Source organism: Euwallacea similis, chromosome 33, assembly GCF_039881205.1.
Source record: "Euwallacea similis isolate ESF13 chromosome 33, ESF131.1, whole genome shotgun sequence".
NCBI classification, from domain to species: domain Eukaryota; kingdom Metazoa; phylum Arthropoda; class Insecta; order Coleoptera; family Curculionidae; genus Euwallacea; species Euwallacea similis.
Window position 1 is genome coordinate 1,594,140 of NC_089641.1, and position 22,574 is coordinate 1,616,713.

Genomic DNA, 22,574 nt, shown 5'->3' on the forward strand with positions numbered 1-22,574 from the left:
TTTAAACTTCTTCGTATCTCCTCTAGTTTCCGAGATCCCAATGGTGAGGGTCGCATTTGAAATACCCTGTATGTTAGGTGAGGCGAATAATAATGTTCTTGCCAAACGTATATAGAAAATGAAATATCCTGAACGACGTACGCCGAATGGACGCAGCTTTCCAAGTTTAATGGAAAGGTTTAATTCTACCGGATGTGTTCGTTGTTCGAAACACAAAGTGACTAACAGAAAAATTACCGATGAAAATACAGAACTCCAAATTTTACTTCATATGCAAGAAAACCCTCAGGTAAGCAATCGTAAAGTAGCTCAATTGTGCGGTGCTTCACAGTCAACAATAAACCGAGCAACGAGGAAATATATAGGATGTTTCTTAATGGATGGTAAAAAATGAAATGGATGAATCACGAACTTATTTTAAGATAAAAACTTCTTATAAAGGCATGTCCTAAATTGCTTCCATTTTGATTTACAGGGCGTTGAAGTTTAATGTTTCTTTCTATTTTCAATAATTTCTCTGTTGTTTGTAAAGATAATTAACTCAAAATTGATAGTAACAATTATTTTAGCATTACGAATAAATTGAAATAACGATTATTTAAAATACTCTATATTTTACATGATAACTTTTTTACGACATTTTTAGATTTTATTCATTAACTTCATTTAATCTCTTATGTTTTTTATTAATTTTTTTGCTTCTTCAGTTTTTTCACTAGGGACAATAGTTTAAGAGATATTTGCAAAAATATCTAACCATGTTCGCCCCGATTGACCTAAGTCCATGATGAAACAGTAAAGTAGCGAATGCTGCAATTAGGCATAGTAAGCTATGGAATTTACATTTGTTTTATTATGAAAAAATCAGTCTGTTCGTAATGCTAAAATGATTATTACTACCAATTTTAAGTTAATTATCTTTACAAATAACAAAGAAATTAATGAAAATCGAAAAAAAAAATTAAACTTCAAAACTCTGAAAATGGCAGCAATCTAGGACATGCCTTTATATGAAGTTTTTATCTTAAAATCAACTCATGATTCACCTATTTCATTTTTTACCATCCATTAAGACACATCCTGTAGATATCATCCTTACCACGTTGAGTCACATCAAGAGCTACAAGGAGAAGATTTTGACAAACATGTTAACTTTTATCATTGGATGAATGCCTAATTAGAGGTGGATCGATTCTTCATAGCCAACATAATCTTTTTAGATAAGGCCACTTTTTAAGCGGAGCCGTAAACCGCCATAATATGCATTATTATGCTACAAAGAATCCCTTTCGGGTAAGAGAAGTCCGCAACCAGAATCACTGCTCAGTAAATGTTTGATACGGTATTCATCACGATAAAGTAATTGGGCCGTTTTTTTTAATGAACATTTAGTAAATGGACAAAGTTATTTTCGATTCTTGACAAAAGAACTGTCCCAATTACTTGAAGATATAAATTTATACGAACGTCTTCTTATGTGGCTTCAACAAAATGGTGCTCCGCCGCATTATCGCGAGGTACGTGACTTCTTGGACCAGAGGTACCTCCAAAAATGGATTAGTCGTGGAGGTTTCGTTGAATGGCCACCAAGGTCGTGCGATCTTACTCCACTTGATTATTTTTTGTTTGCGTTACATTAAAGAAAAAGTATATATTACACTGCCAACTACACGAGAAGATATGCAAAATAGGATCACAAATGTATGCGAATTAATAACTCTTGTAATGTTGTCTCGAGTGCGAGAAAATATTAAAAGGTTAAACATATGTATCCAAGAGGGTGGTCATTTGTTTGAACATTTGCTGAAAAGAACTAAATGAAATGAAATGTTTATTCCCGTTTTCTTCAGTTCTCAGAACTATAGAATTATGATGTAATAATAGTTTTAAGAAAACTTAATTAGAAAGGTGTTTTACATTTATTTCAGACTATAATGTTTCATGGCTATTTGATTAAAATACTATTGTTTCCATAAATAGTGTAGAAAATTAATTGAAATTAAAATATCTCGAAAACTATTAACGATGGGTATAATAAAATTTGACGGTTTTTCAAAGTACTATTGGACAAGCTGAAAATATACAGGGTTATTCACGTCATGCTACACGGAATATTGTGGCTAAAGTATTCAATATTTCGAATTTTTCTTTTTTGCGATGTGTAGAACTCATATAGAGGTACACTCTCAAATGATTTTACTTTTATACAGGGGGTTGTAAATAAGTGAAAAATATCAAAGTTATGTTTTTTTAAATGGAACACTCAATATATTAGTACCGTTTTAGGTTCCTTGAGAAAAATAAATGTAAGTTTGATTAAGGTTTACCTACCCTAAACCTTAAGGATTTTGAAATAATTGAAATTTTGTAAAAATGTAATGCAAATTTAAAAACTTTGCTTTAAAGAAAGTTTAAACTGGAGTAAGTCGAAATTCACATCAAGCCTCAGACATGAGGCATATTTCATGCCATAGTCATGAAAATTTAGATATCTTATACAGTGTGTGCAAAAAATAAATTGGAAAATGTATTTACTTTCAAGGGTATTAACTTGCTTAATTTAAATGGAACACCCTATATTTTATTACTCCAAGTTTCAGATTGAAATATTATCGATCGAAAACTATTATACTTTCCTATACCTAAATGTACAAGTTTTCCTTGAAAATTAAGAGTTTTAAAGAAAGTGGAAAATCCTATTACTTTCTGGATCAGTTGCCACGGTGACATCTAAAATGTCAATATAAAGAGTCATATTTGTGCATTCTTTTTTCGGATAATTCTTTATTTATGATATTTTCAATATTATTTGGGTAACTTACAAGACAACTTTCATATTTAATCAAATCTAATAATAAAAAAAAAATGGCAAAAATTTAATTTTGTGAAGAAAGAACGACTTAAATAAATTTACAGATGTTGTTCGAAATAATGACCATTCATTTCTATACACAATTGGTCTCTCTTTTGGAATGAATTGTCAACTTTCCTTAACATATTTGAAGATATACTTTTAAACGCTTCCCTGATTCTATTTTTCATATCCTTTGGTGTTGTGGGTGGAGTATTGTAAACGATTCCTTTTATGTAACCCTATAAGAAGAAATCTGGCGAAGTTAAGTCCGGTGATCTTGCTGGCCAGTTTTGAGGTCCGCCTCTTCCAATCCATCTATTAGGGAAATTAATGTTGAGAAATTCTTGGACTTTATGATGGAAATGTGAAGGGGCACCGTCCATTTGAAACCACATAGATCTCCTTATATTTAATGGAATGGCTTCTAATAAAATTGGTAAATTATTGGTTAAAAACTGATGAAATGATCTTCCATTTAAATGGTGTTCAAAAAAGTAAGGACCAATAACATTTCTTCCCATAATTCCACCCCAAACATTTACAGACCACTTCTGTTGCTTATTTATTATTCTAATTTGATAAGAATTGTTGTCCGAATAATAATGAAAATTATGTCTATTCACTAAACCACTGTTATGAAATGTGCATTCATCGCTGATTAGTACTGAATCAAAAAAATGTTCATTCTCCGCTACTCGATCGATTACCCACATACAAAATTCAATTCTTTTTTGAAAATCAGTCCCATAAAGTTCTTGGCATAGATGTATTTTATATGGATGGTACTTATGTTTTCGAAGTATTCTTGATGCACTCGACTGGCTTATGTTGGTATTTTTAGAAATTTGGGTTTGGCTAACATGGGGATTTTCGACAACAGCACTAAGCACATTAAATTCATTTTCTTCTGCGTCTGTTACAGGTTTGTTTCTAACAGCTTTCTTATAAGCCACACTTCCAGTTTCTTTGAATTGATTTAACAGTAGCTTGAAAGTCAAACTCTATGGATGGTTTCGGTCAGGAAATTTTTGAGCATATACTCGTGATGCGAGTAAAGCATTTTGGTGGCATTCCCCAAGCATAAAAATCATGTCGATTCGATCTGCTTTTGAATAACGCTGCATTGTAACAAAATTAGTTAAATTGAAATGAAAGTAATGTTATAAGAAAAATTTTTCTTACACTAATGGATCAATACAATACAATAAAAAGTTTTTAAATTTGCATTACATTTTTACAAAATTTCAATTATTTCAAAATCCTTAAGGTTTAGGGTAGGTAAACCTTAATCAAACTTACATTTATTTTTCTCAAGGAACCTAAAACGGTACTAATATATTGAGTGTTCCATTTAAAAAAACATAACTTTGATATTTTTCACTTATTTACAACCCCCTGTATAAAAGTAAAATCATTTGAGAGTGTACCTCTATATGAGTTCTACACATCGCAAAAAAGAAAAATTCGAAATATTGAATACTTTAGCCACAATATTCCGTGTAGCATGACGTGAATAACCCTGTATAGGGTGCTGTATTTAAAAAAATTACTTTTTTTAATCTAAAATTTTGTATGTTGGCATGTAAATAGTAGATATCCTGTGGGTTTTATTTCCAATGATCAGTTCGCGAAACAATGATCTAGCTTTTTACTTTCATGACTCCAAGTATGAATGCTATCCCATAAAAATAAAAGATGCTATGTGTCAATAAATAAATGCTTGAAAATGACAATTTTTCGAAAAAAGTCTCGATATCTTCTAACCCATAAAAGATAGGTATATTCAACTATTATATGTATAAAATTTATAATAATTGTGATTATAATACAATAAGTTACTCAAATATAGGATGCGCTATTTAAAAAATGTAATTTTTGAAAGGCATACCTTTTTGAGTGACTTTGTAGGTCTCTAAATATTTTTAAACTGTGCATATTTCATACCCCTATCACATAACATATTCAGTTTGAGATAAAATTTTAAATGGAATTTATTAAATTACTTTCTAATTTTGTTGACTCATCCTGTACAATACTTCTATGCAGTTCTACAGCAATAATATGCAGCATGCGTGGAAATAATATATTTTAGTAGTTATTTGTCTTTAAACTGAATGAACATCATCTCATTAGAGTTACTTTAGGTTAATCAAAAATTCAAAAAACCTTTCTTATTGCCAGTGGAATTGTATGCTCTATTTCCCCTCTGAAGTTAATTCGAGTTAGTCATATTGTTGAAAACTATTTTAACGTATGGAGCAAATTTTGAAATCCACTAAAAGGAAAATTTACAGTTTTTCCCGTAGTATTGTTTAAAAATTTTGGATTACTCTCCATTCAGGTTAGTCCAAGTTACTAAAAAATTCTGGAATATCTCTCCAATAGGGTGAGTTCCAGTTGATTATAAATTCGTGGGGCAGGACCAGCATCAGCAAGTGTTATGTTGCATTTACAATTAGACCGACAGAAAGAAAGAAAAAAGAGGAGGAAAGAGTCACTATGATGCTTCTACTAAGAACTACATGAGGTCTACTTCAATATCTTGACTCCACTATACTGTGCGGTCTTTCCAATACTTTTTGCAGTCTCGCATGCCTCCTGTTTCTTTTGAGTTGGAGAGCCATTAAAATAACCGTGAAAAACACTGCAGATTTCTTGGTATTGTCAAAAGTAGAATGAGCGTATCCAAAAATCTTAAAAAACTCACTTGAACGTACTTCACTGAATCCGGTAGTTTTTCAGGAAGTGCAATCTTTTGTATTTTTTTATGGTTGAAACAAATACGAAATGTGTAGCTTCCAAAAGAATGAATGTAGCATATTAAGTTTTGTATATAGTAGGTTCTTATGGATGTTGTTCACGGTGTAAAAATAGGAGCTGATACACGTAGTTTTCATGGAAGTTCTGGGCAAGAAGTGCAGGTCGTCAACGAGAATCCATAAATCTTTTAATGGTTGAACTGAATACAAAAATTGATGATTTACAAAGCAATGAATATAGAAGGTTGCGTTTTGCGTCTAGTAGGCTCTTATGGATGTCCTTTAGTGTGTAAAAACGGGAGCTACATCAGGTGGTTTCCCAGAAACTTTTGGGCAGGAAATGCACGTTTTTGCCGAGAATTAATTTTTTTAGTTGAATTAAATACAAAAATCTGTAACTTCCAAAAAAAAATAACCTAGATGACCCTGAACGTTCTTCTCCGTCTGGATTCTTAGAACTTAATATCTATATCAACGTTGAAGCCATCGCATTAGACAGTTTTTTGGCGAAGGGTACTGTTATATTGCTGGCGAAAGAATCGAAATATAGTTCAATCAGTATTAGTAAGAACGCAAGACACTTTCATCAGACCTGATTTTAAAGAGATTAAAAAAGCACTGAAAGATCGCAAGAATATCAAATGATCGCTATCGCTCTGAGTATCTGCAACCTGCCTCGGATTTTACACCACAATTTTCATCCGATATGACCCAAAATGGTGGTATATGTATACCTGCTTCTTGCCTATCAAATATCAACGGATCATTTTGCGCCATTTCAACATGGGTGTCCAAATCTCGAAAACCCGATAAGTCGCTTGTGAATTGTGTAACTTCTCTTATATGTCGAAACTGTGCCTTTTTCGTTTAAATGCAATTTTCCTGCATTCGCTCGAGGAAAGTCAGCGGGATTCCTGGTGTTTGAGCAGTTACGTGGGTGTCATACATATTTGCATAAACGCCACATCCGCAATGAAATCCTGCGAATTTCCGAGCGATCCGTAGTAAACTTTCACGTTTTCCCCCCATAAAAACATTGAGACAATTAACTGTTCATTGACGACATTTCGACATTATAGAAAACAGACAGACAATTCGGTCATCAAAGACGAGAATCGTATATCATAACCGCGTCCGAAACTCGCTTCTCTTTAACTGTTCAATTTGAATGACAGCGGCAGATGGCCGATACTTATTTAAACCAGGAAGTCATCAGAGAGCGAAAACAATCAGCGGCCAGAAATATATTGTTTGGCACAGTAATCTTTTGAAAAATGCTTTTCATTCTGTTTATGTGATGCTGCAACCAAACATGCTATAACAAATTTTCTGGTGCAAGGTAAAAGACACATTTGTGTAAGTTTATGCATATGAGAATTTCTGAAAATGCCTAGAGTTCACAAAAACTTGAAAGTATGTCAGGATCTTAAAAAGTTGCTTTTTTGAGATATTTTGTAACTTTCACCGTTTCAGAGGTAGCGATGGAGGTCGCAATTAAAAAGGGCACTTTGGTATATTACCTATAATTTTCGCGTAAGAAATAAGTGCACTAATAGATTTCCATTAATGTAGAGCATCCTATGTAAGGCACTATTAAAAGCAATAATCAAGTTTGACGCTCCACCTCAAATTCCCTATTTTCTAGTGTCTTCTTAGGTTTGTCTTCAGATTTTTGCCATCGAGCACTATTAGGCATCTGTTTTTCTACTTAGGTTCCCATGTTTTTTTTCGCAAAATAGGTTCTACAGGGTGATTCAGAGTTGTGGTGCCAAAAGCCTAGGGGGTATTCATCTCAACAAAATATGGAAAAAAGTTCATATGAACATGAGTCCGGAAATGCTTTGTTTCCGAGATACAGGGTGTTAAAGTTTAAGAAAAAATTGAGTTTTTCATTAATAGCTTAAAAACGCTTCAGCCGATTTGAAAGAATCTACTAAAAATAGTACATTTTAATCTCTTGACTTTTTTCTGTATCTCCCTTGGTTTTCCAGAAAAAAATACAGTACCATACTTCGACACGTCTCTGAACTCGAGAAGGAAAAGTAAAAAAAAAACATCAAAAGAACTGATTGGGATAGATACGGAAAAAAGTCAAGAAACTAAAATGTACTATTTTTAGTAGATTCTTTCAAATCGGCTGAAGCGTTTTTAAGCTATTAATGAAAAACTCAATTTTTTCTTAAACTTTAGCACCCTGTATCTCGGAAACAAAGCATTTCCGGACTCATGTTCATATGAACTTTTTTTCATATTTTGTTGAGATGAATACCCCCTAGGCTTTTGGCACCACAACTCTGAATCACGCTATATAGATGTATTACATGGAAGATCATTGGCGTATTCAGTTAATTTCCAATTTGAAAACTGCACGAAAATTCTTTCTTTTCTGTTGTTTTATAAGTCTGTTCTGAGACGCTTACCAGATCTTTTACATTTATGTTTTTTCTTTTGTTTCGCGCTTTTTTCTTGGACGATCAAAATTCTATTATAGACCGGTCACATGGAAGTTCATTGGCGTAGTCAGTCCATTTCTAATTTAATTATTAATTTAATTTAGGTCATTCAGTACGAAACTATCGAAGCCTTAAAAAAGTCGATTTTAGATCTTCAAAAATTTGTAAATTTTTTTCAAAATACATTTAAAGCAGCTTCAAAATGATGTGTTACTCGGCTCCTCTTGCCATTTAAATTTTTTGAAGGGGTGGCTCTAGACGCTAGAGGGATGCAGAAATTACTTCGAAATCAAGATAAAATTTGGTCCTCCTTCGAGTTAAAATTGACATATTTTAGTATTTTTCTTACATTTAGATGAAATTGAAGATATCATGGGGTGCAAATTTTCTTGGGACACCACGTGTTTAGCAAAATCAAAATAATCAGTCTACACATATAGTATATATATATATATACACATATGTATATAGGCCAAAACCTGCATCTGAAAAGGTTGAAACTGTACCTTAAAATTGTTAAATTAGGGAAGACCCTTACTTTTTGCCCTGTTTCAAATTTAGTTTTATAGCTTACCTAGACGGATTGCGTTGACTCTTATGTTTCCAGTGGTAGTCACTTTAGATATCTACTTTCTGGGGAAGAGGAGGATGCAGACTGCACCTCCGTCTTGATAATTTTTCTTACCGAGAGAAATAATTTTGTCGAATAAAAGACACTTTTTTTTAGGATGCACATAAAGTTTTCCAGAAGAAGAGTTCTAGTTGCTCAGAATTCCTCAACTTCAAACTGAAACTGAATACATTACCCTCAAAAATTGCACGTGTGCGTGATTATTCTCAAAATATGCCAATAACACAAGAATTTTTCGTTAATCCTACAGATTCTTTAGAAACTTCCACTAAGAAATGGAACATATTTTCAACACAGCAATATACAAATTTTCCATTTTCCGTGGTTCTATCCTGAATCTAACATAAACAACATTCTAATTCGGGTTTCTGTATTTATATTCGACGATTAACCCAATTGCACCTAAAGATCAATATTATTTTTACGGAAATCTGGGACAAATGTCCATTACTTATTCCAAGGTGTTGTGGGGCCTTGTCCGGTGGTGTATAAATATAATATAAATATAATCGATAGCATGCCGAAGGTAGAAAAGCCAAGTTTTTTTCATTACCGGGATATTATGAATACATATTAACAGTGTTTTCTTATTATAATCATTATAAAGATTGAAATAATTGCTCAGGTAGTAACACCGGTGAGGTCATTACCAAGTCAAGTGAAACTCGAATGAATTTCTTCGCATAAGTGTTATAACAACAGGGAAACCAGCAGCACTCCCAAACATAAATTTTATCTAACAACCTGTGAACACCATTCTTTTCTCCTGCAAACGCAGTCTTCAAGGCACGTCAAAACATTATAAATTAACGAAGAAACTTAAACAATGCATTTCACCATATTATCCAAGTTCAAAGCCTCTCTCACATTTAGCATCTCTACGATATGTAAGAAGTAACTGTAACTGTACTATAAAATATTCTATTTGAAAGAGGACCATCAGTTATAAATACGTTTGCTCGTTGAAGATGAAGCCACGAACACAATACTGGGAAAAGTCGTGAGAACTGGTCTCTTCACCGAGTGTGTTCTTTGATTTTGTCCGGGGAAAAAATGCTTCAGAGAATTAATTATTGATTTGCCATGCTTTATTTACGGCAACGGCATGCCAATATTTGAAAGATTAAATTGCAATACTTATAAAACGACTTGTTTTTAATTATCGAAATTGCTCGTTCTTGACGGGATTTGAATAAATAAACCATCGGTCAATCTGGATGGCCTTAATGGTTGACCAGGCACACCTGAACCGGGCATGTACTGAATAATTCTGGGTCAGTATTGGTCATCTTTGCTCGTAAGGTATTTTTATGCTGCGCTTTCGTGACAGGATTTCTTTTTCGGACTTCTTTTATCGGATACTCGGTTTTCAACCTGATTTTGTTTCCTTTTCGATTGCGATAGCTGCCTGAAATTAACGAAAACTTCCATTTCGACTCGTTCCTCCATCGAAACAAAATTAACCAAAAAATTGATCGCTGTAAGCTACACTTACATCACTTTCTCTAATAGCCAAAGAATTGCGGCCTTCGATGGACCATTGACTTTGAAAGATGGAACTTAATGCCAAGGGCACGTTTCCTCTCCCTCACCCATATCGAATCGGCTACACAAGCGATGCGGCAGAAATAATGGGAGAGTAAATTTGTGCGGATATGTCGTGGTATTAAAAGATATTATTACTTTTTTGTTTTATAATAGTTAACTTTAACGGATTTTTCCTCGACCAATAATTGTGCTCGAAATCCCTTTCAAAACAGCAAAAGGAGTCACGACGAAAGAGATATGCGGACAATAATAGACCCATTCTGAGTCTCCGGTCCCGCTTTAGGTCTTTTGGATTTTTTTTGGTCACTACTTTTTGTTATTGGTTATTTCAACCAAAATCGCTAAAAATACTCAGTAAGCAACATACAAGTACTATAAGTATATTACTCCTTGAGAAGTTCTTTCCTCTGTTAAATTTTACATTTAAACAATGCAATACTGGTTTCTCATTGTTACGCTAATACAATAATTGGCCAATAACGGTAGTAATTCGCACTCGTGCGATTATCATATGTTACCTAACAAATGCATAAAAAATTATGGATTATTTTAGAGCACTATGCACAAATATATAGTTTGGGATGAAAAACGCACGCGTGCACGCAGAGTCGGCCTTAGGAAGGCTGATACTTTGGGCGAAATTTTTAATCGTCCCTCCCCTACTCCCAAGAAAAACCGCCGCCCAGGGAAAGTCCGCCGCCCAACCTGGCTATCTCATAAGATCGGCATTGCCTGTACGGGCGCTTTTTTCTGATCCAGACTACAAGAATTGGGCTAATATGGCCTCCTCCAGGGTCATTGAAAGTTGCGTAAAATTGTAGCGAAACTTCTATCAATTAAAAGCCCAAATTCAGGGTCAAAATAATTGTTTAAAAATTACTCAAATTCATAAATACTCACTATCCTATTGAAAACTTCTATAAAATTCCCCAAAATTACGAGAAAAAGATTTGATTTGGTAGCATGATGAAAACATAAACGGAAAAAGATATGGGGTTGGTAAAATTAGAATAAAATTGTGTATGTTGGAAGCCAGCAAAATTCTGAATCAAAACTTTTGTAATTACAATATAGTTAATTAGTTACCTTTAAGATACGCCTTTCTCTTAAAGGCACGGAAAAATGCCTTTTTCCGATCTCCTAATAAAATTCAGAGGCTAACAACGAAAAGCATTGTTTAGTACACGTCTCGAATGCATTTTCCCGTGCTTGCAGCATGCATCACATGCGTTGTTAAACTCTAATAGCCAACGTATTAGGTTTATAATTAACAGTGTGCTTCTAGTGAAATTAACGTAGTAATCACTTCCAATCCCATACCTTCTTGGCTCTTTATTTTCTAATCACCCCAATACGAGGTCTTTAACTTGTAGTTATTACATGTTCCAGTCATGTAATGAGCCTCCAGTACTACTATCATGGAGGTGTACTTGACGGTCTTAAGGCGGTGCAGAAAGCAGTTTGTTATTTCATGGCGAAAAAGTAATATTCTTTGATCGTTTAAAATAATAATAGGTGCTTGTCGAAGCTTACTTTAATTCCATTACTTTCGGTTGTAGCTACGAAGAAGATTACACTACTCTTCAGCACACACGTATATCTATAAATCAATTCACGGCTTCATTCTGTGACTTTCTCAAGATCGAGGAACATTTGGACTATTTCTGGTTTAATGCTCAATTTCCTCTATCTTCTTCTTCAAGGCTTTTAAGGTCTTTATCTATGCATAGCTGAATGACCTCTTTTTATGATCCTCGGAAGACCCAAGAAGACTCGGATTAATCTTATTAAGCATTTAATTAAATTGTTTTGATTCTTGCTGGAGGCCAAAATGTCCACTTTTTTGTGGTCTCAAATGGTTTCAAGATATATAATTTTCTTTACATGAATGCACAAGTTAAAAAATTCATATTATGATTGTCTGAAAAACCAGTAAGATTTTGATCCTCGCTGAAGGTTGCAATTTGCTATTACGGCTTCCTCAAGGTTTCGAAGATATAGAAAATCTTCTATATACAACTGAAAGTTGTAGAAAATTTTCTATAGACGAAGAAAGATTTATTAATTTTCTGCAGCAAGCTCATCAATAACCTAAATGAACCTGAATGAACAAATCGCGTTGCTCAATGGAAGAAGCTACAGAAAATTATGGAATTTGCTAGTATTGTGGTGGAGAAAGAAATACTATTTAGGTGTAACTTGTGTTATACTGAGTGGTAACTCATGTCACAGTGTAGAGCAACTCGTCTTACATTGCTGCTTTGATCGTCACACAAGATTTCACTCGTTACACAAAACTGGGCATTTCTTAACTGATGAGATACCTCAGGAGCTATTATTTGTGCTTAATTAGGTATAATGATTTCCTCCATGTATGTATAACGCTTTCGGACTGATTGTGAGTTTACTCATATTTTCGAAAGAAAGCTGCAGGATCTTGTTAAAATGAAACGCGTTGGTTGAAAATACAAGTAAGACTAATTTTATTCAATAAAAGCAATATACAGGTCATAACAGCAAAACAAGAAGGTCCTGGACTCACTTTATATATTATATATATTTTTTTTGAGCTGTGAAACATGGGTCTTTGGGCATAACTTAATCGTTGGGGTTAATTTTCGAAATCTCAAAAAAGACAATTTTCAGCAGATCTTTGATTTAATAATTGGAGGAATCGACAGAAATTTGGTATTCTCTTCAGTTGTCGTTAGAATACTGGAAACATTCAATTCAAAACAAAAAATATGATGGATAAATATGTCATATACAGGGTGAAATGGAAGAATACACAAACGCTCACAAATTCTCAATTTTGATTCAGTTTTACTCTAATTTTGCTACTAACAGCCACCGAAAAACAAAAACGTACAATGTAAGTAATAACTGTCATTATTTCTTTTCCATGGCCAACTACACGAGGAATAAAAATTTACCAAAATTAATATCTAAAATTAGTTTCACATAAACTTAATTATTTCGAAAATGGTTTGGAATAGGTATGGGTAACCCTAATACAATCTGATAGAGAATTACATTTTCTATTTGATACTGCTTAAAGTTATAGGGTGTCCCATTTAAAAAAAACGACTTTTTCAACTTAAAAAATGTAAATATTGAGAGCTGAATTTTGAACACCCTGTATAATACTAAGCCATATAACTAGTGAAAGTGTGAACCTAAGATTATGTATTGACATTCTGCAAAATATGGAGATTATAACTGCAGAGATATGCAATTTTAAAATTGGCCATTACAGAGGCACATTTTTAATTCAAGGTCAAATATTTCAAAAACGGTAAGAACTAAGTATAGGACATTATACAGAAAATGTACTTAAAATATTATGAAGAATCTAAAAATAAAATAATATACTGGGAGTTCCATTTGAAATAAGCAATTTACAGCTATTTCCGGTTAAACCGGAAGTGACAGCAAGTTGAAACTATTTTAAAAAAATAGTATATGTCGAACTTAACATAACTCCAAATTTTCAAATTCGTATCACTTTTAGATCCTAGTAAACTAGTGAACGGGTTTGGTGAATAACGCTGTATAGGATATCTCAAAAGTAAACCACCATACGTTAACCATGAATTCTATTATACTTCGAAAAATAAACCTAGTTTACTATATAGACTATGGTCCAAAGATGTTTCGTTGCAGAAATACAAGGTGTTGAAATAAAATTTAAAAAACGCAAAGATTCAATTGTCTTTAAAGCTGTTGTAGACATTGTAATAAAATTTGGGTGGTGCCGATAAAAATATAAGTCGAAATATATTCTGCAATGCAGAATAATTTTTCAGTATTACCAGTGGCGCGCATAGAGCACTGTAATCGAGTATTTTTGAAGAAAAAAAATACGCCACTGATTTTTCCATAAATAAATTATTTCGTTTAATTCCTTGTTCCATTCTGAAGGAAATAGCTCCCTTGGCATTTTATCGTACGACAAACTATTTTTGAGGAAAAAATAACACTGTGTTGGTGCTCCGCATTATACTGTCAACAAAGTGTTTTCATAACGAATTATTTTACGGGCTAGAAAATTTAAAATCAATGTTAAAATAAAAATTTATTTTTAAATAATTAATAAAACTAACAGGTCTACAAAAATTGCGGTTAAAACGGTTCTGAAGATAATTAAGTTTTTAGGTTTTTTAAATTTTATTTCAACACCCTGTATTTCTGTAACGAAACATCTTTGGACCATAGTCTATATAACAAATTAGGGTTATTTTCGATGCAGAATTGATTGTTAACGTATGGGTGTTTACTTTTGGGACACCTTGTATGTATTTGTGTTTTACTGTCCTTTACGCGCTTATAGTTAAGTAAATACCTTCGCAACGCTTAGGGAGCGAGATTTTTATGTCGGTATCGTACCTTTGCTTCCCAATTTATTTTATCAATTTTTTTTTGTCTTACATGGAATTTTCACTGATTCGATTTCAGTTATTGATTAGCGAAAATTTGTGAATAAATCACCACCTCACTCGATTTTGATAATGGCCATTTTCCGTCTTGAATGAACAAAAGCGTTCTTAGAATAGCAGTTTTAGTACATACCGGCTCGTCATCCAGGATGTGAAATGGTAAAGTCCTAACAGTAAACGCAAAAACGACTCTGAGTCCCGTTTCTTTGAATTCCCTAGAATTACGAAGAAACGGCAATTAAAGGTGTTTTACGCCTCGCCAACTCTGAAGACCATAAACATTCAGTTAAATTTATTCGATTGTGTCAAAACTGCTTTTTTGGAATTACGACATGCCGTCTTTGAGAAAAAGAGACGATATTATATTGAAAAATATTAGTCGTACAGAAAGAACCATTGCTCATTGTTTATCGCCTGGTACCACGCGAGAACCCAATTTAGTTCTTTCACCATTGAGTCAAGAAATTTCAACATGGATTTTTCGTTGCAGTTGGACGATGCAGCCCTTCAGATATACAAGGATGGGGACTATGGGGCCTACCTGGACCTCGAGGCCTCGATTTCGGAGCAGCCGGAAGATTTCGAGGGGTTCCAATCAAAGTAAGATTTCTAATGTTTTACAGCACAAGGTTTAATAAACGTGATTAACGGGGCAATAAATTTTCCTACAGTCAAATAAACTGCATTAAATCTAACCAGCAAAGTAGTATGAGTCACAGTTGTTGGTATATTTTAAGCTTGAGAAAATGCATTAGAAGTTATATTGGACAATGGTCAGTGACTTGGATTTGAATTCGGTTTTGCGCCCTTGCCAACTCAATTCTAATGGATTTTATGAATTTTCTGCGAGCTAATTTTACGCTCTGTACCCGAACTTCTGCAATAATTTTTTTGCACATCTTGCAAGGTTACAGTCATGCACCTGGATACCCACTTGGAACTTATCCAAACGTCGGTTTTAGCCTGAAATTTTATAGCCGTTTGTTTATTTTAAAACACGGAAATTCTCCTGCGACGCTATTTCTCTGTAAAGCAATTTTCACGACATTTCCCGTCAGTGACAAAAAATGTTTTCCAATATAAGGAAGTTGCCGGTGAATTATCAAAAGCATTAAATATTGCACCTTAACATTAACGAACGTAATTATTACTAATATGCAATTTAAGAGTTATGAGATAATTATCTTGCTCCTATCATCGGAATGAACTAGGCAATGCGACGAAAAAGTCTCTCGTATTCAATTAACACGGGCAAGTGATTTAATTCTTGAGTTGTATAATTTCTCCTTTTGATTGCAAGATTTGCATTTAGTATTAAATAATATGAGGCCTATAATTTGAAATATCTGCCAGGCTAAAATGGTAATTTGAGCCATAATTATGTATACTATGTATACTGAGTTGTTTTGCGCTTCGAAGATGAGAGATTACTGGCGTAAAATACCAATTCTCTGAGGCAATCATTTATAGGTGATATCTAAAAAAACGGTATTGATGATCAGGCATATTTTGATCAATAATTGTTGCTCCTGTAAATTCATTGTCAGTGGAAATAAGATTTTGCATCTATAGATTCCATTTTAAAGTTGACAGAATATCAATAATTTGCCCTTTAATTGTACTATTAATTCCCTCATTTGGCGAGTCATCTTAAAGCTATGTCCGACTATTCCCATGTATTCCACCAATCTTTTGACGTTATTACTGTGTCTCCTATTTGAATCTGTAGTTGTCCGAAATTTGTTCTACTTCCGCCATACATTCCTTGCCGTGCCTAACTCCGGAAGGTGCACGTAGGATAGCCAAAGTCCTGCTTGGTCAGTGTTAGTTACCCGCAGTACGTGTGAAAACCCTAAATGAAAAATGAGGTTCTAGCTTAGTCGAATTTAGGGGAATTATGAGGGGGGAGCTATGATGTATCTGCTTTAAAGGTTCCCAAATAGGGACAAATTGTATTCTATCTCGTTTCAAAAATGATTTTCATCGTCTATTTAGTACTTCCAAAACAATTAATAAATCTGTTACACTCCTGCATATTTTTGGATGACATTCCCGAAAAACAGTATTATTTTCGGATTCGCTTTGCAATAATCGCTTAGTTTCTCTGAAATTTTCGACCCGAATGTCCGATTTTTCTGCTCTATTAAACCTCGTTAAAACCTGCTTCAACCAAAAGGATGCGGTACTTGTGTTATGACACTTTTTCTAGTAACACCAGGTAAGTGATAGTTGCTAACTAGATCTTCTGTTCTTTGCTAAAGGGAGGAATGTGGTTAAATCCGACACCTGACAACTTCAGAGCTTTCATTCATCTGAATAGTAGCAAAAAACACATCCTGCAAGAACTATATCTAATTAAAGTCGTTCTGGGACCTGCTGAGGTTACCTCCAGCTGTTCGTGGTTATATCGCGCAGACAGCTGACATTCGCTTGTGATTACAGATATGTATCGTTTGAAAGTACCGTCTCGGTACTTTTGAACAATAACGCTTTGCATGTAGTACAATTTTCATTCCCTTCAAGTGATTCTAATTAGTCTAAGAATCGCTTTTGAGAGTCTTTAGGAATTGTTAAGATTCCTACTTCGGAGTTTTTGTATTTTTTTAAGGAAATTTTTAACGCACATTTTTTTTTAATGTTTAAAGAGTACTGCGAATTTCCGACTTTCGGCAGTTCAATCATTCTTCGTAAGTGCTACTGAATACTTTTGGAGATCAAGTGTGAATTTGATCATTTTGGACAGTTTACTACTTTTGAGAATTTCTAGGGATTTTTAAAGTACTTCAAGATTTAGTTATTTGTCGGGGAATGTATGACTCAAAAAGCATTTGTGATACTTTTCTAAACATTCCTATTAATACATAGTTCTAGCAATCATGCGCGGCTCTCGATATTTTTGGCCTATCATACTATCTACTTTTGAATATTCCTAGGGATTTCTAGTAGACTTCAAGTTTAGTCATTCCCCAAAAAGGCTTGTGAGTATTGCTAGGTATTTCTTGTGGTCAAGTAAAGTTCTCACTAGTTTAAGATAGTCATACTAATTTTGGGAGTTTCTAGTGATTTTTGGAACAGTTCAGGGATTTTTTTAGAGAGGATTGGATTCACAAAGATTTTTTTATTCTTAAAAATTTTCTGAAATGCTGAATGTTTCCGATGATTAAGTGAGGTTTTCAAAATTTTGGAATATACTACTTATGAGATTTTCCTGGAATTTCTCGAATACGTCAGGATTTTCGTTATTTATTTTTAGGAAATTTGTGGCTTTTTAGAAATTTACTGTTTGAAATTTGTTAGTGTTAGATTAAGTGAAGATTTATGGAATTCTTCAGAATTTTCGTTTCATTTTTATGTGAAGAACCGGATTTAATTTTTCGGATTTCCTATAATTCTGCAAATATTTCCGTACAGGGTTGTTGGATATTTCTGGTGAACAAGGAGATTGTGGACATTTTGAGGTAGTGCTGCCACTATTAAGAGTTCCTAAGATTATTTGGAACAACTCTATATTTTCAATTGTTTTTCAGGGAATTTGTAATTTGCAAGGAATTTATGGATCTCTTCAAAAGTTCCCGTACAAGATGTTTATGGTGTCTAAGAAAGGTTTTCGACATTTTAAATTCAGATCATAAAACTTTTAAGAGTTTCTAGTTATTTCTAGAATAGTTTATTTGAACCTCGAGAAATTTTGGGAACTGTGTTAGACAGTTCTGAGGATCAAGCGAGGTTCTTGGAACTCTTGTGTAGAGTCGTAGGAAGTACTTTTGAGAATTTCAAGCTCTTGTGTTCGGGGATTGGCGCAATGGGACATCGAGATAAGAGCACCAATAATTTTTCTTATTAATGTACTGCATTTACAGCTATTCGTGCCTTATCACTGGCACTGCTAAAGACCCAGCCTCACATTTATATAATATCCGACAGTAATGCTCCTTTTTACGAGCGACTATCGGCCATTAAGTCATGATTGGTGCACAATTAACGCTAACTGGCCATGTTAAAAGCTGCAATTAACTCTTTATCGCATCGACGCCTTTGCGGATTCTGTCTCGTTGTTTCTGATGTGTTAAGGGAGATAGCACTGCACGGACCGTTAACTATTCAGTTTCGTCCATAGTGGAAAAATAACTGTTTTGCATTTGACTCAACGGAAGACATCACATTTAATAAGAAAAAACCTTCTTTGTTACATACTCAACTTTCCGTTCTTGACCTCTAAAGATGCTCGGGAGTTTTATCACATGAAAATATCGCTTTTCTACCTCCAACAATGGTTTCCATTAACATTTAAGTAGGAAGTGAACCAAATTCAAACAACAGCCTCTTTTTCAGCTGAAATAATGCCCAGTGGCCAGCCATCCTTTATATGTCGGGCATTTCAGACCTTTCACCGGCGATTTGCAGTTGTAATGGCCCGTGTTTTGATCCTGCTGGCGCTTTGTTAAACCCAGTTTTTTCGGTCGAAATTGTGTTAGTTTCGAAGAAAATTTAGTAGCTCCAAAAGTGAGTTTGGTACTTTTTTAATTCGACCTGGAAAAGACCTGGTTGGACCACCCAAATTGCAATGCAACAAAGTTAGTCTGTAGAAAAGTAGCGAGGAAATGAGAGGGATATTTTCTTTTTAAGGATTATTTTGAAGGATCAATAACGACTATGCGGTTATTGTTACAGCGTACTCTTTCGAGTATTAAAATTGAATAATCTTTGTGAGCGTCGATGAAAACGTAAAAACATCATAGTATACACTGCATCTTATTTAAAAATGTCTATTTTCAGGCCTCTGATAGAAAGAAGTTTTCAGTTTCAGTTGTCAAAATCTCGAAAATTCTTGGGGAACGATACAGAACTGTGAATGGGCAAATTCTTGGCTGACGGTAGAAGCTCAAAAACATAATAATATATCGGGTGTTTCATTTAAGAAAATCATACCTCTGAGGAACGGTTCCTGAGTGTTTGGCTTAACTCTATGTGAAATAACTTACTATTAAGGTAACCATCAATCAGAGTGTCTCTTCATTACGGAGGTGCTTCAGATAGCTGTGCTTGCTTCAACTGTTGGTTAAGTTTAACTTCAGAACGAAAAACACTCCATATGCCCGTTATTTCCGATTTAGCTAACTGACAGTCGTAGCTGCTTAACTGAAAATTGAAGAACTGGTTCTGTGCAGAATAAAAAATTTTTAAGTTTCTGTTAAAATTTGCAAAACCTCTGCTGAAGATCGAAATAAAAGTATTTATTAATAATACACACGCAGCAACGACTAAGTCTTCCGGAGGTTTTCATCCTCCCATTTGGATCCGCATTATTGGATCACCCTTGGGAAAGCCTGATACTAAAAAGCATTGGTGATATTTTGATTGATAGCAGCCAAAGTCATTAAGCGACTAATACTAAACGTGTACATCATTAAAAGCCGAACTGTAACCGGTTTAATAAAAAAATCTCTTTTCCTATGTACAAGCACGAAGCAAATAAATGATTTATTAGAGGCAATTTGGATCTTTAAATCCAATAACGCAAATCCTCAGCAAGAAAGTATTTCAGGATATTAAGGTCACGCAGAAAAGTAAGTCTCGGCTAGGCCTTGACAGTGATAAAAAGTCATTTAATGCATCAGTGAGTCGAGATAAAATCCCGCTTTGTGGTGTAAAAAATGTCGCTCGTTCTGCATCCATCCGAGAATCATCTTGTTTCGTTTCGCTGCCGTTTGCTTTTATGGCTTTTAACGAACAAATCGACAATGGCAGGCGCTAGATAACTACTGTCATAATCGTAAAATATCCTAACAGTCTTCAAACAACCGTTTTCACTTTTACTGTGAATTAGGTGAAGGAATGTTAAATCGCATACGAACCAATGGCTCAGACATGACCGGCATAACCTATTGACATAAATTCGAAATAAAATTCAGTAAAAGCGATCACGTATTATTAAAGAAATAGAGAGTTTTATATGGTACGGTCATGGGAATTCCAAAACCAGTGAATAATTTGAATTTTGTCTCAACGATTATTCCGCCTTCCAAACTTCTCTCACCGCAAGGGCGTACATCCACGGTCTGCAATTTGCAACTCTGGTACGTATTCATTTTGATGGCCTGGTGGCGAGAGCTTTAATTAAGTCCTTTGTACTTTCCTTCAACATTATCAGACCAGTTGTTATTTGAGCTTTCTGCATTCTTCAGCTAGATAAATAGAATATCAAGACAACAAAGACCAGGATGCGACGCTTGTGGTAGAAAGTAAAGGTAAAATCTGTCACTGACACTAGAGATCACGTTCTGGCCTATTTTCCTAGCTGCTATAATGTGGTTTACATTGCGACGACTAACCTTATGAACTTCCATGGAAAATATGCTTTTTGTTCAATAATTCAAAGACTTAATGATTGTGGCTTCAGGTGATAAAATTTAAGTTGTTTCCCTAACACTCAATTATGTTCAGTTCAGAATATAGACGCTGAGTGTAGCACTATTTAGACCGTTCTTGGTGGTTATTGATGTCCAGTGCGGAAGTGCACTGGGGTTCTTCTCTGTTTGGATTCTTTAGGACTTCGGTGTTCATCCTCGAAGCCTTGCTCACCACTGGCCGTATTATCGCTTTCATTAGTCCCGCGTTTTATTTCAATTATCGGTTGATGGCTTAAATTGCACTACACAGGGTGTCCCTTTCTGGAGCCCAGCCATGGGGGGTTCAGTAACCACAGAAAATGCGAGGTTGGTTAAATTGGGGCCAAATGATCTATCTTATCTGTAACGAGGCGATATTATAATTGAAACTGATAAACTGACGTTACGATTTTTGGTAAACTTCATCATCAGCTTTGCTTTATCTTTGACACTTTTGAAGTTAGCTCTATGATTAATTTTGATTTTCTGATGGCAATGTGAGAAAATGAGTTTTCTTCTTTTGAGGCCGGAAAGAACCGGAAAGAAGTTATTCAGTTTCATTTCCCCACCTTGAAATTTCAATCGATTCACTGTATCGATCATATGAATTGTTTAAACCTTATTTAAAGCAAGCTTCATGGAGGAGGATCAAAGTTATATTAAACGGAATGTGCAATTAAACATTTATATAAGTATTTTAAATTGAATTATGGATGTATAATTGAAGATTATTTTTAGTACAGAAGATTAAAGTTATTTACTGCGTTTACTCTCAATTTAAACCCTTGTTTAAATTACTATAATCTGTTTTTCGTCACATTTAAATAGAGGGTTTAACGGTTACTCAATTTTCGCTATCATTTAAATCTTGATAAGTCAATAGGTGTGATGATCTGCATTTTACAGGCACATGCTGGCGAATTAAAAATTATCGATTATTTTTATATGCAATTTGAGATAAAAAAGTAGGAGCATGTGTAGGATTCGAATGTTTTTCCAAATAGCTCGAATGACGATTCAAAATTATCCAAAATTTTGGATACACTAGTTATATTCGAAGGAGGGTTTCACCAACCAAATGCGACTCTTTTGCGGCAATTTTTTACTGATACTCATTGACAGAAAATTAATCGTTATAAAATTCTCTGACAGAAATTTTATCGCGAGAAAATGAACATGTGGTGAATAAAATTGTCAAGATTATCATAAGTGAATGAAAAAGCAAACGACTATTGACCGAAAAAGCCCGTTTAATGGTACCACCCAATGTACCATCGGATCATCCTCACGACGCATAACGGGACATCACCTGATAGGCCAAACACGACTACACTGACCAACCTGCTCGTTTAGTGTTCGATTCCAGCCCATCAACTATGTCTGCCTATTAAATCATACATAAATCAGTTTTGATCGATTTGTAATACTTTTTAAGATTCATCGGGCTGCGTTTTTAGATCAAAACGGAGGCCATTAAACCGAACGGTAATTTATTGCAATTCGG

The 22,574-nt window shown here is 34.3% G+C and overlaps 1 protein-coding gene across 1 annotated transcript in view; it reads left to right on the plus strand.

Moving 5' to 3' along the window:
- Positions 1-22,574, plus strand: part of Fhos (Formin homology 2 domain containing) — a 93,050-nt gene that overhangs the window by 37,399 nt on the left and 33,077 nt on the right. The window contains exon 6 of the mRNA XM_066404227.1: positions 15,172-15,281. Within this exon, the coding sequence (XP_066260324.1) occupies positions 15,172-15,281 (110 nt within the window). The remainder of the gene's footprint in view (positions 1-15,171; positions 15,282-22,574) is intronic.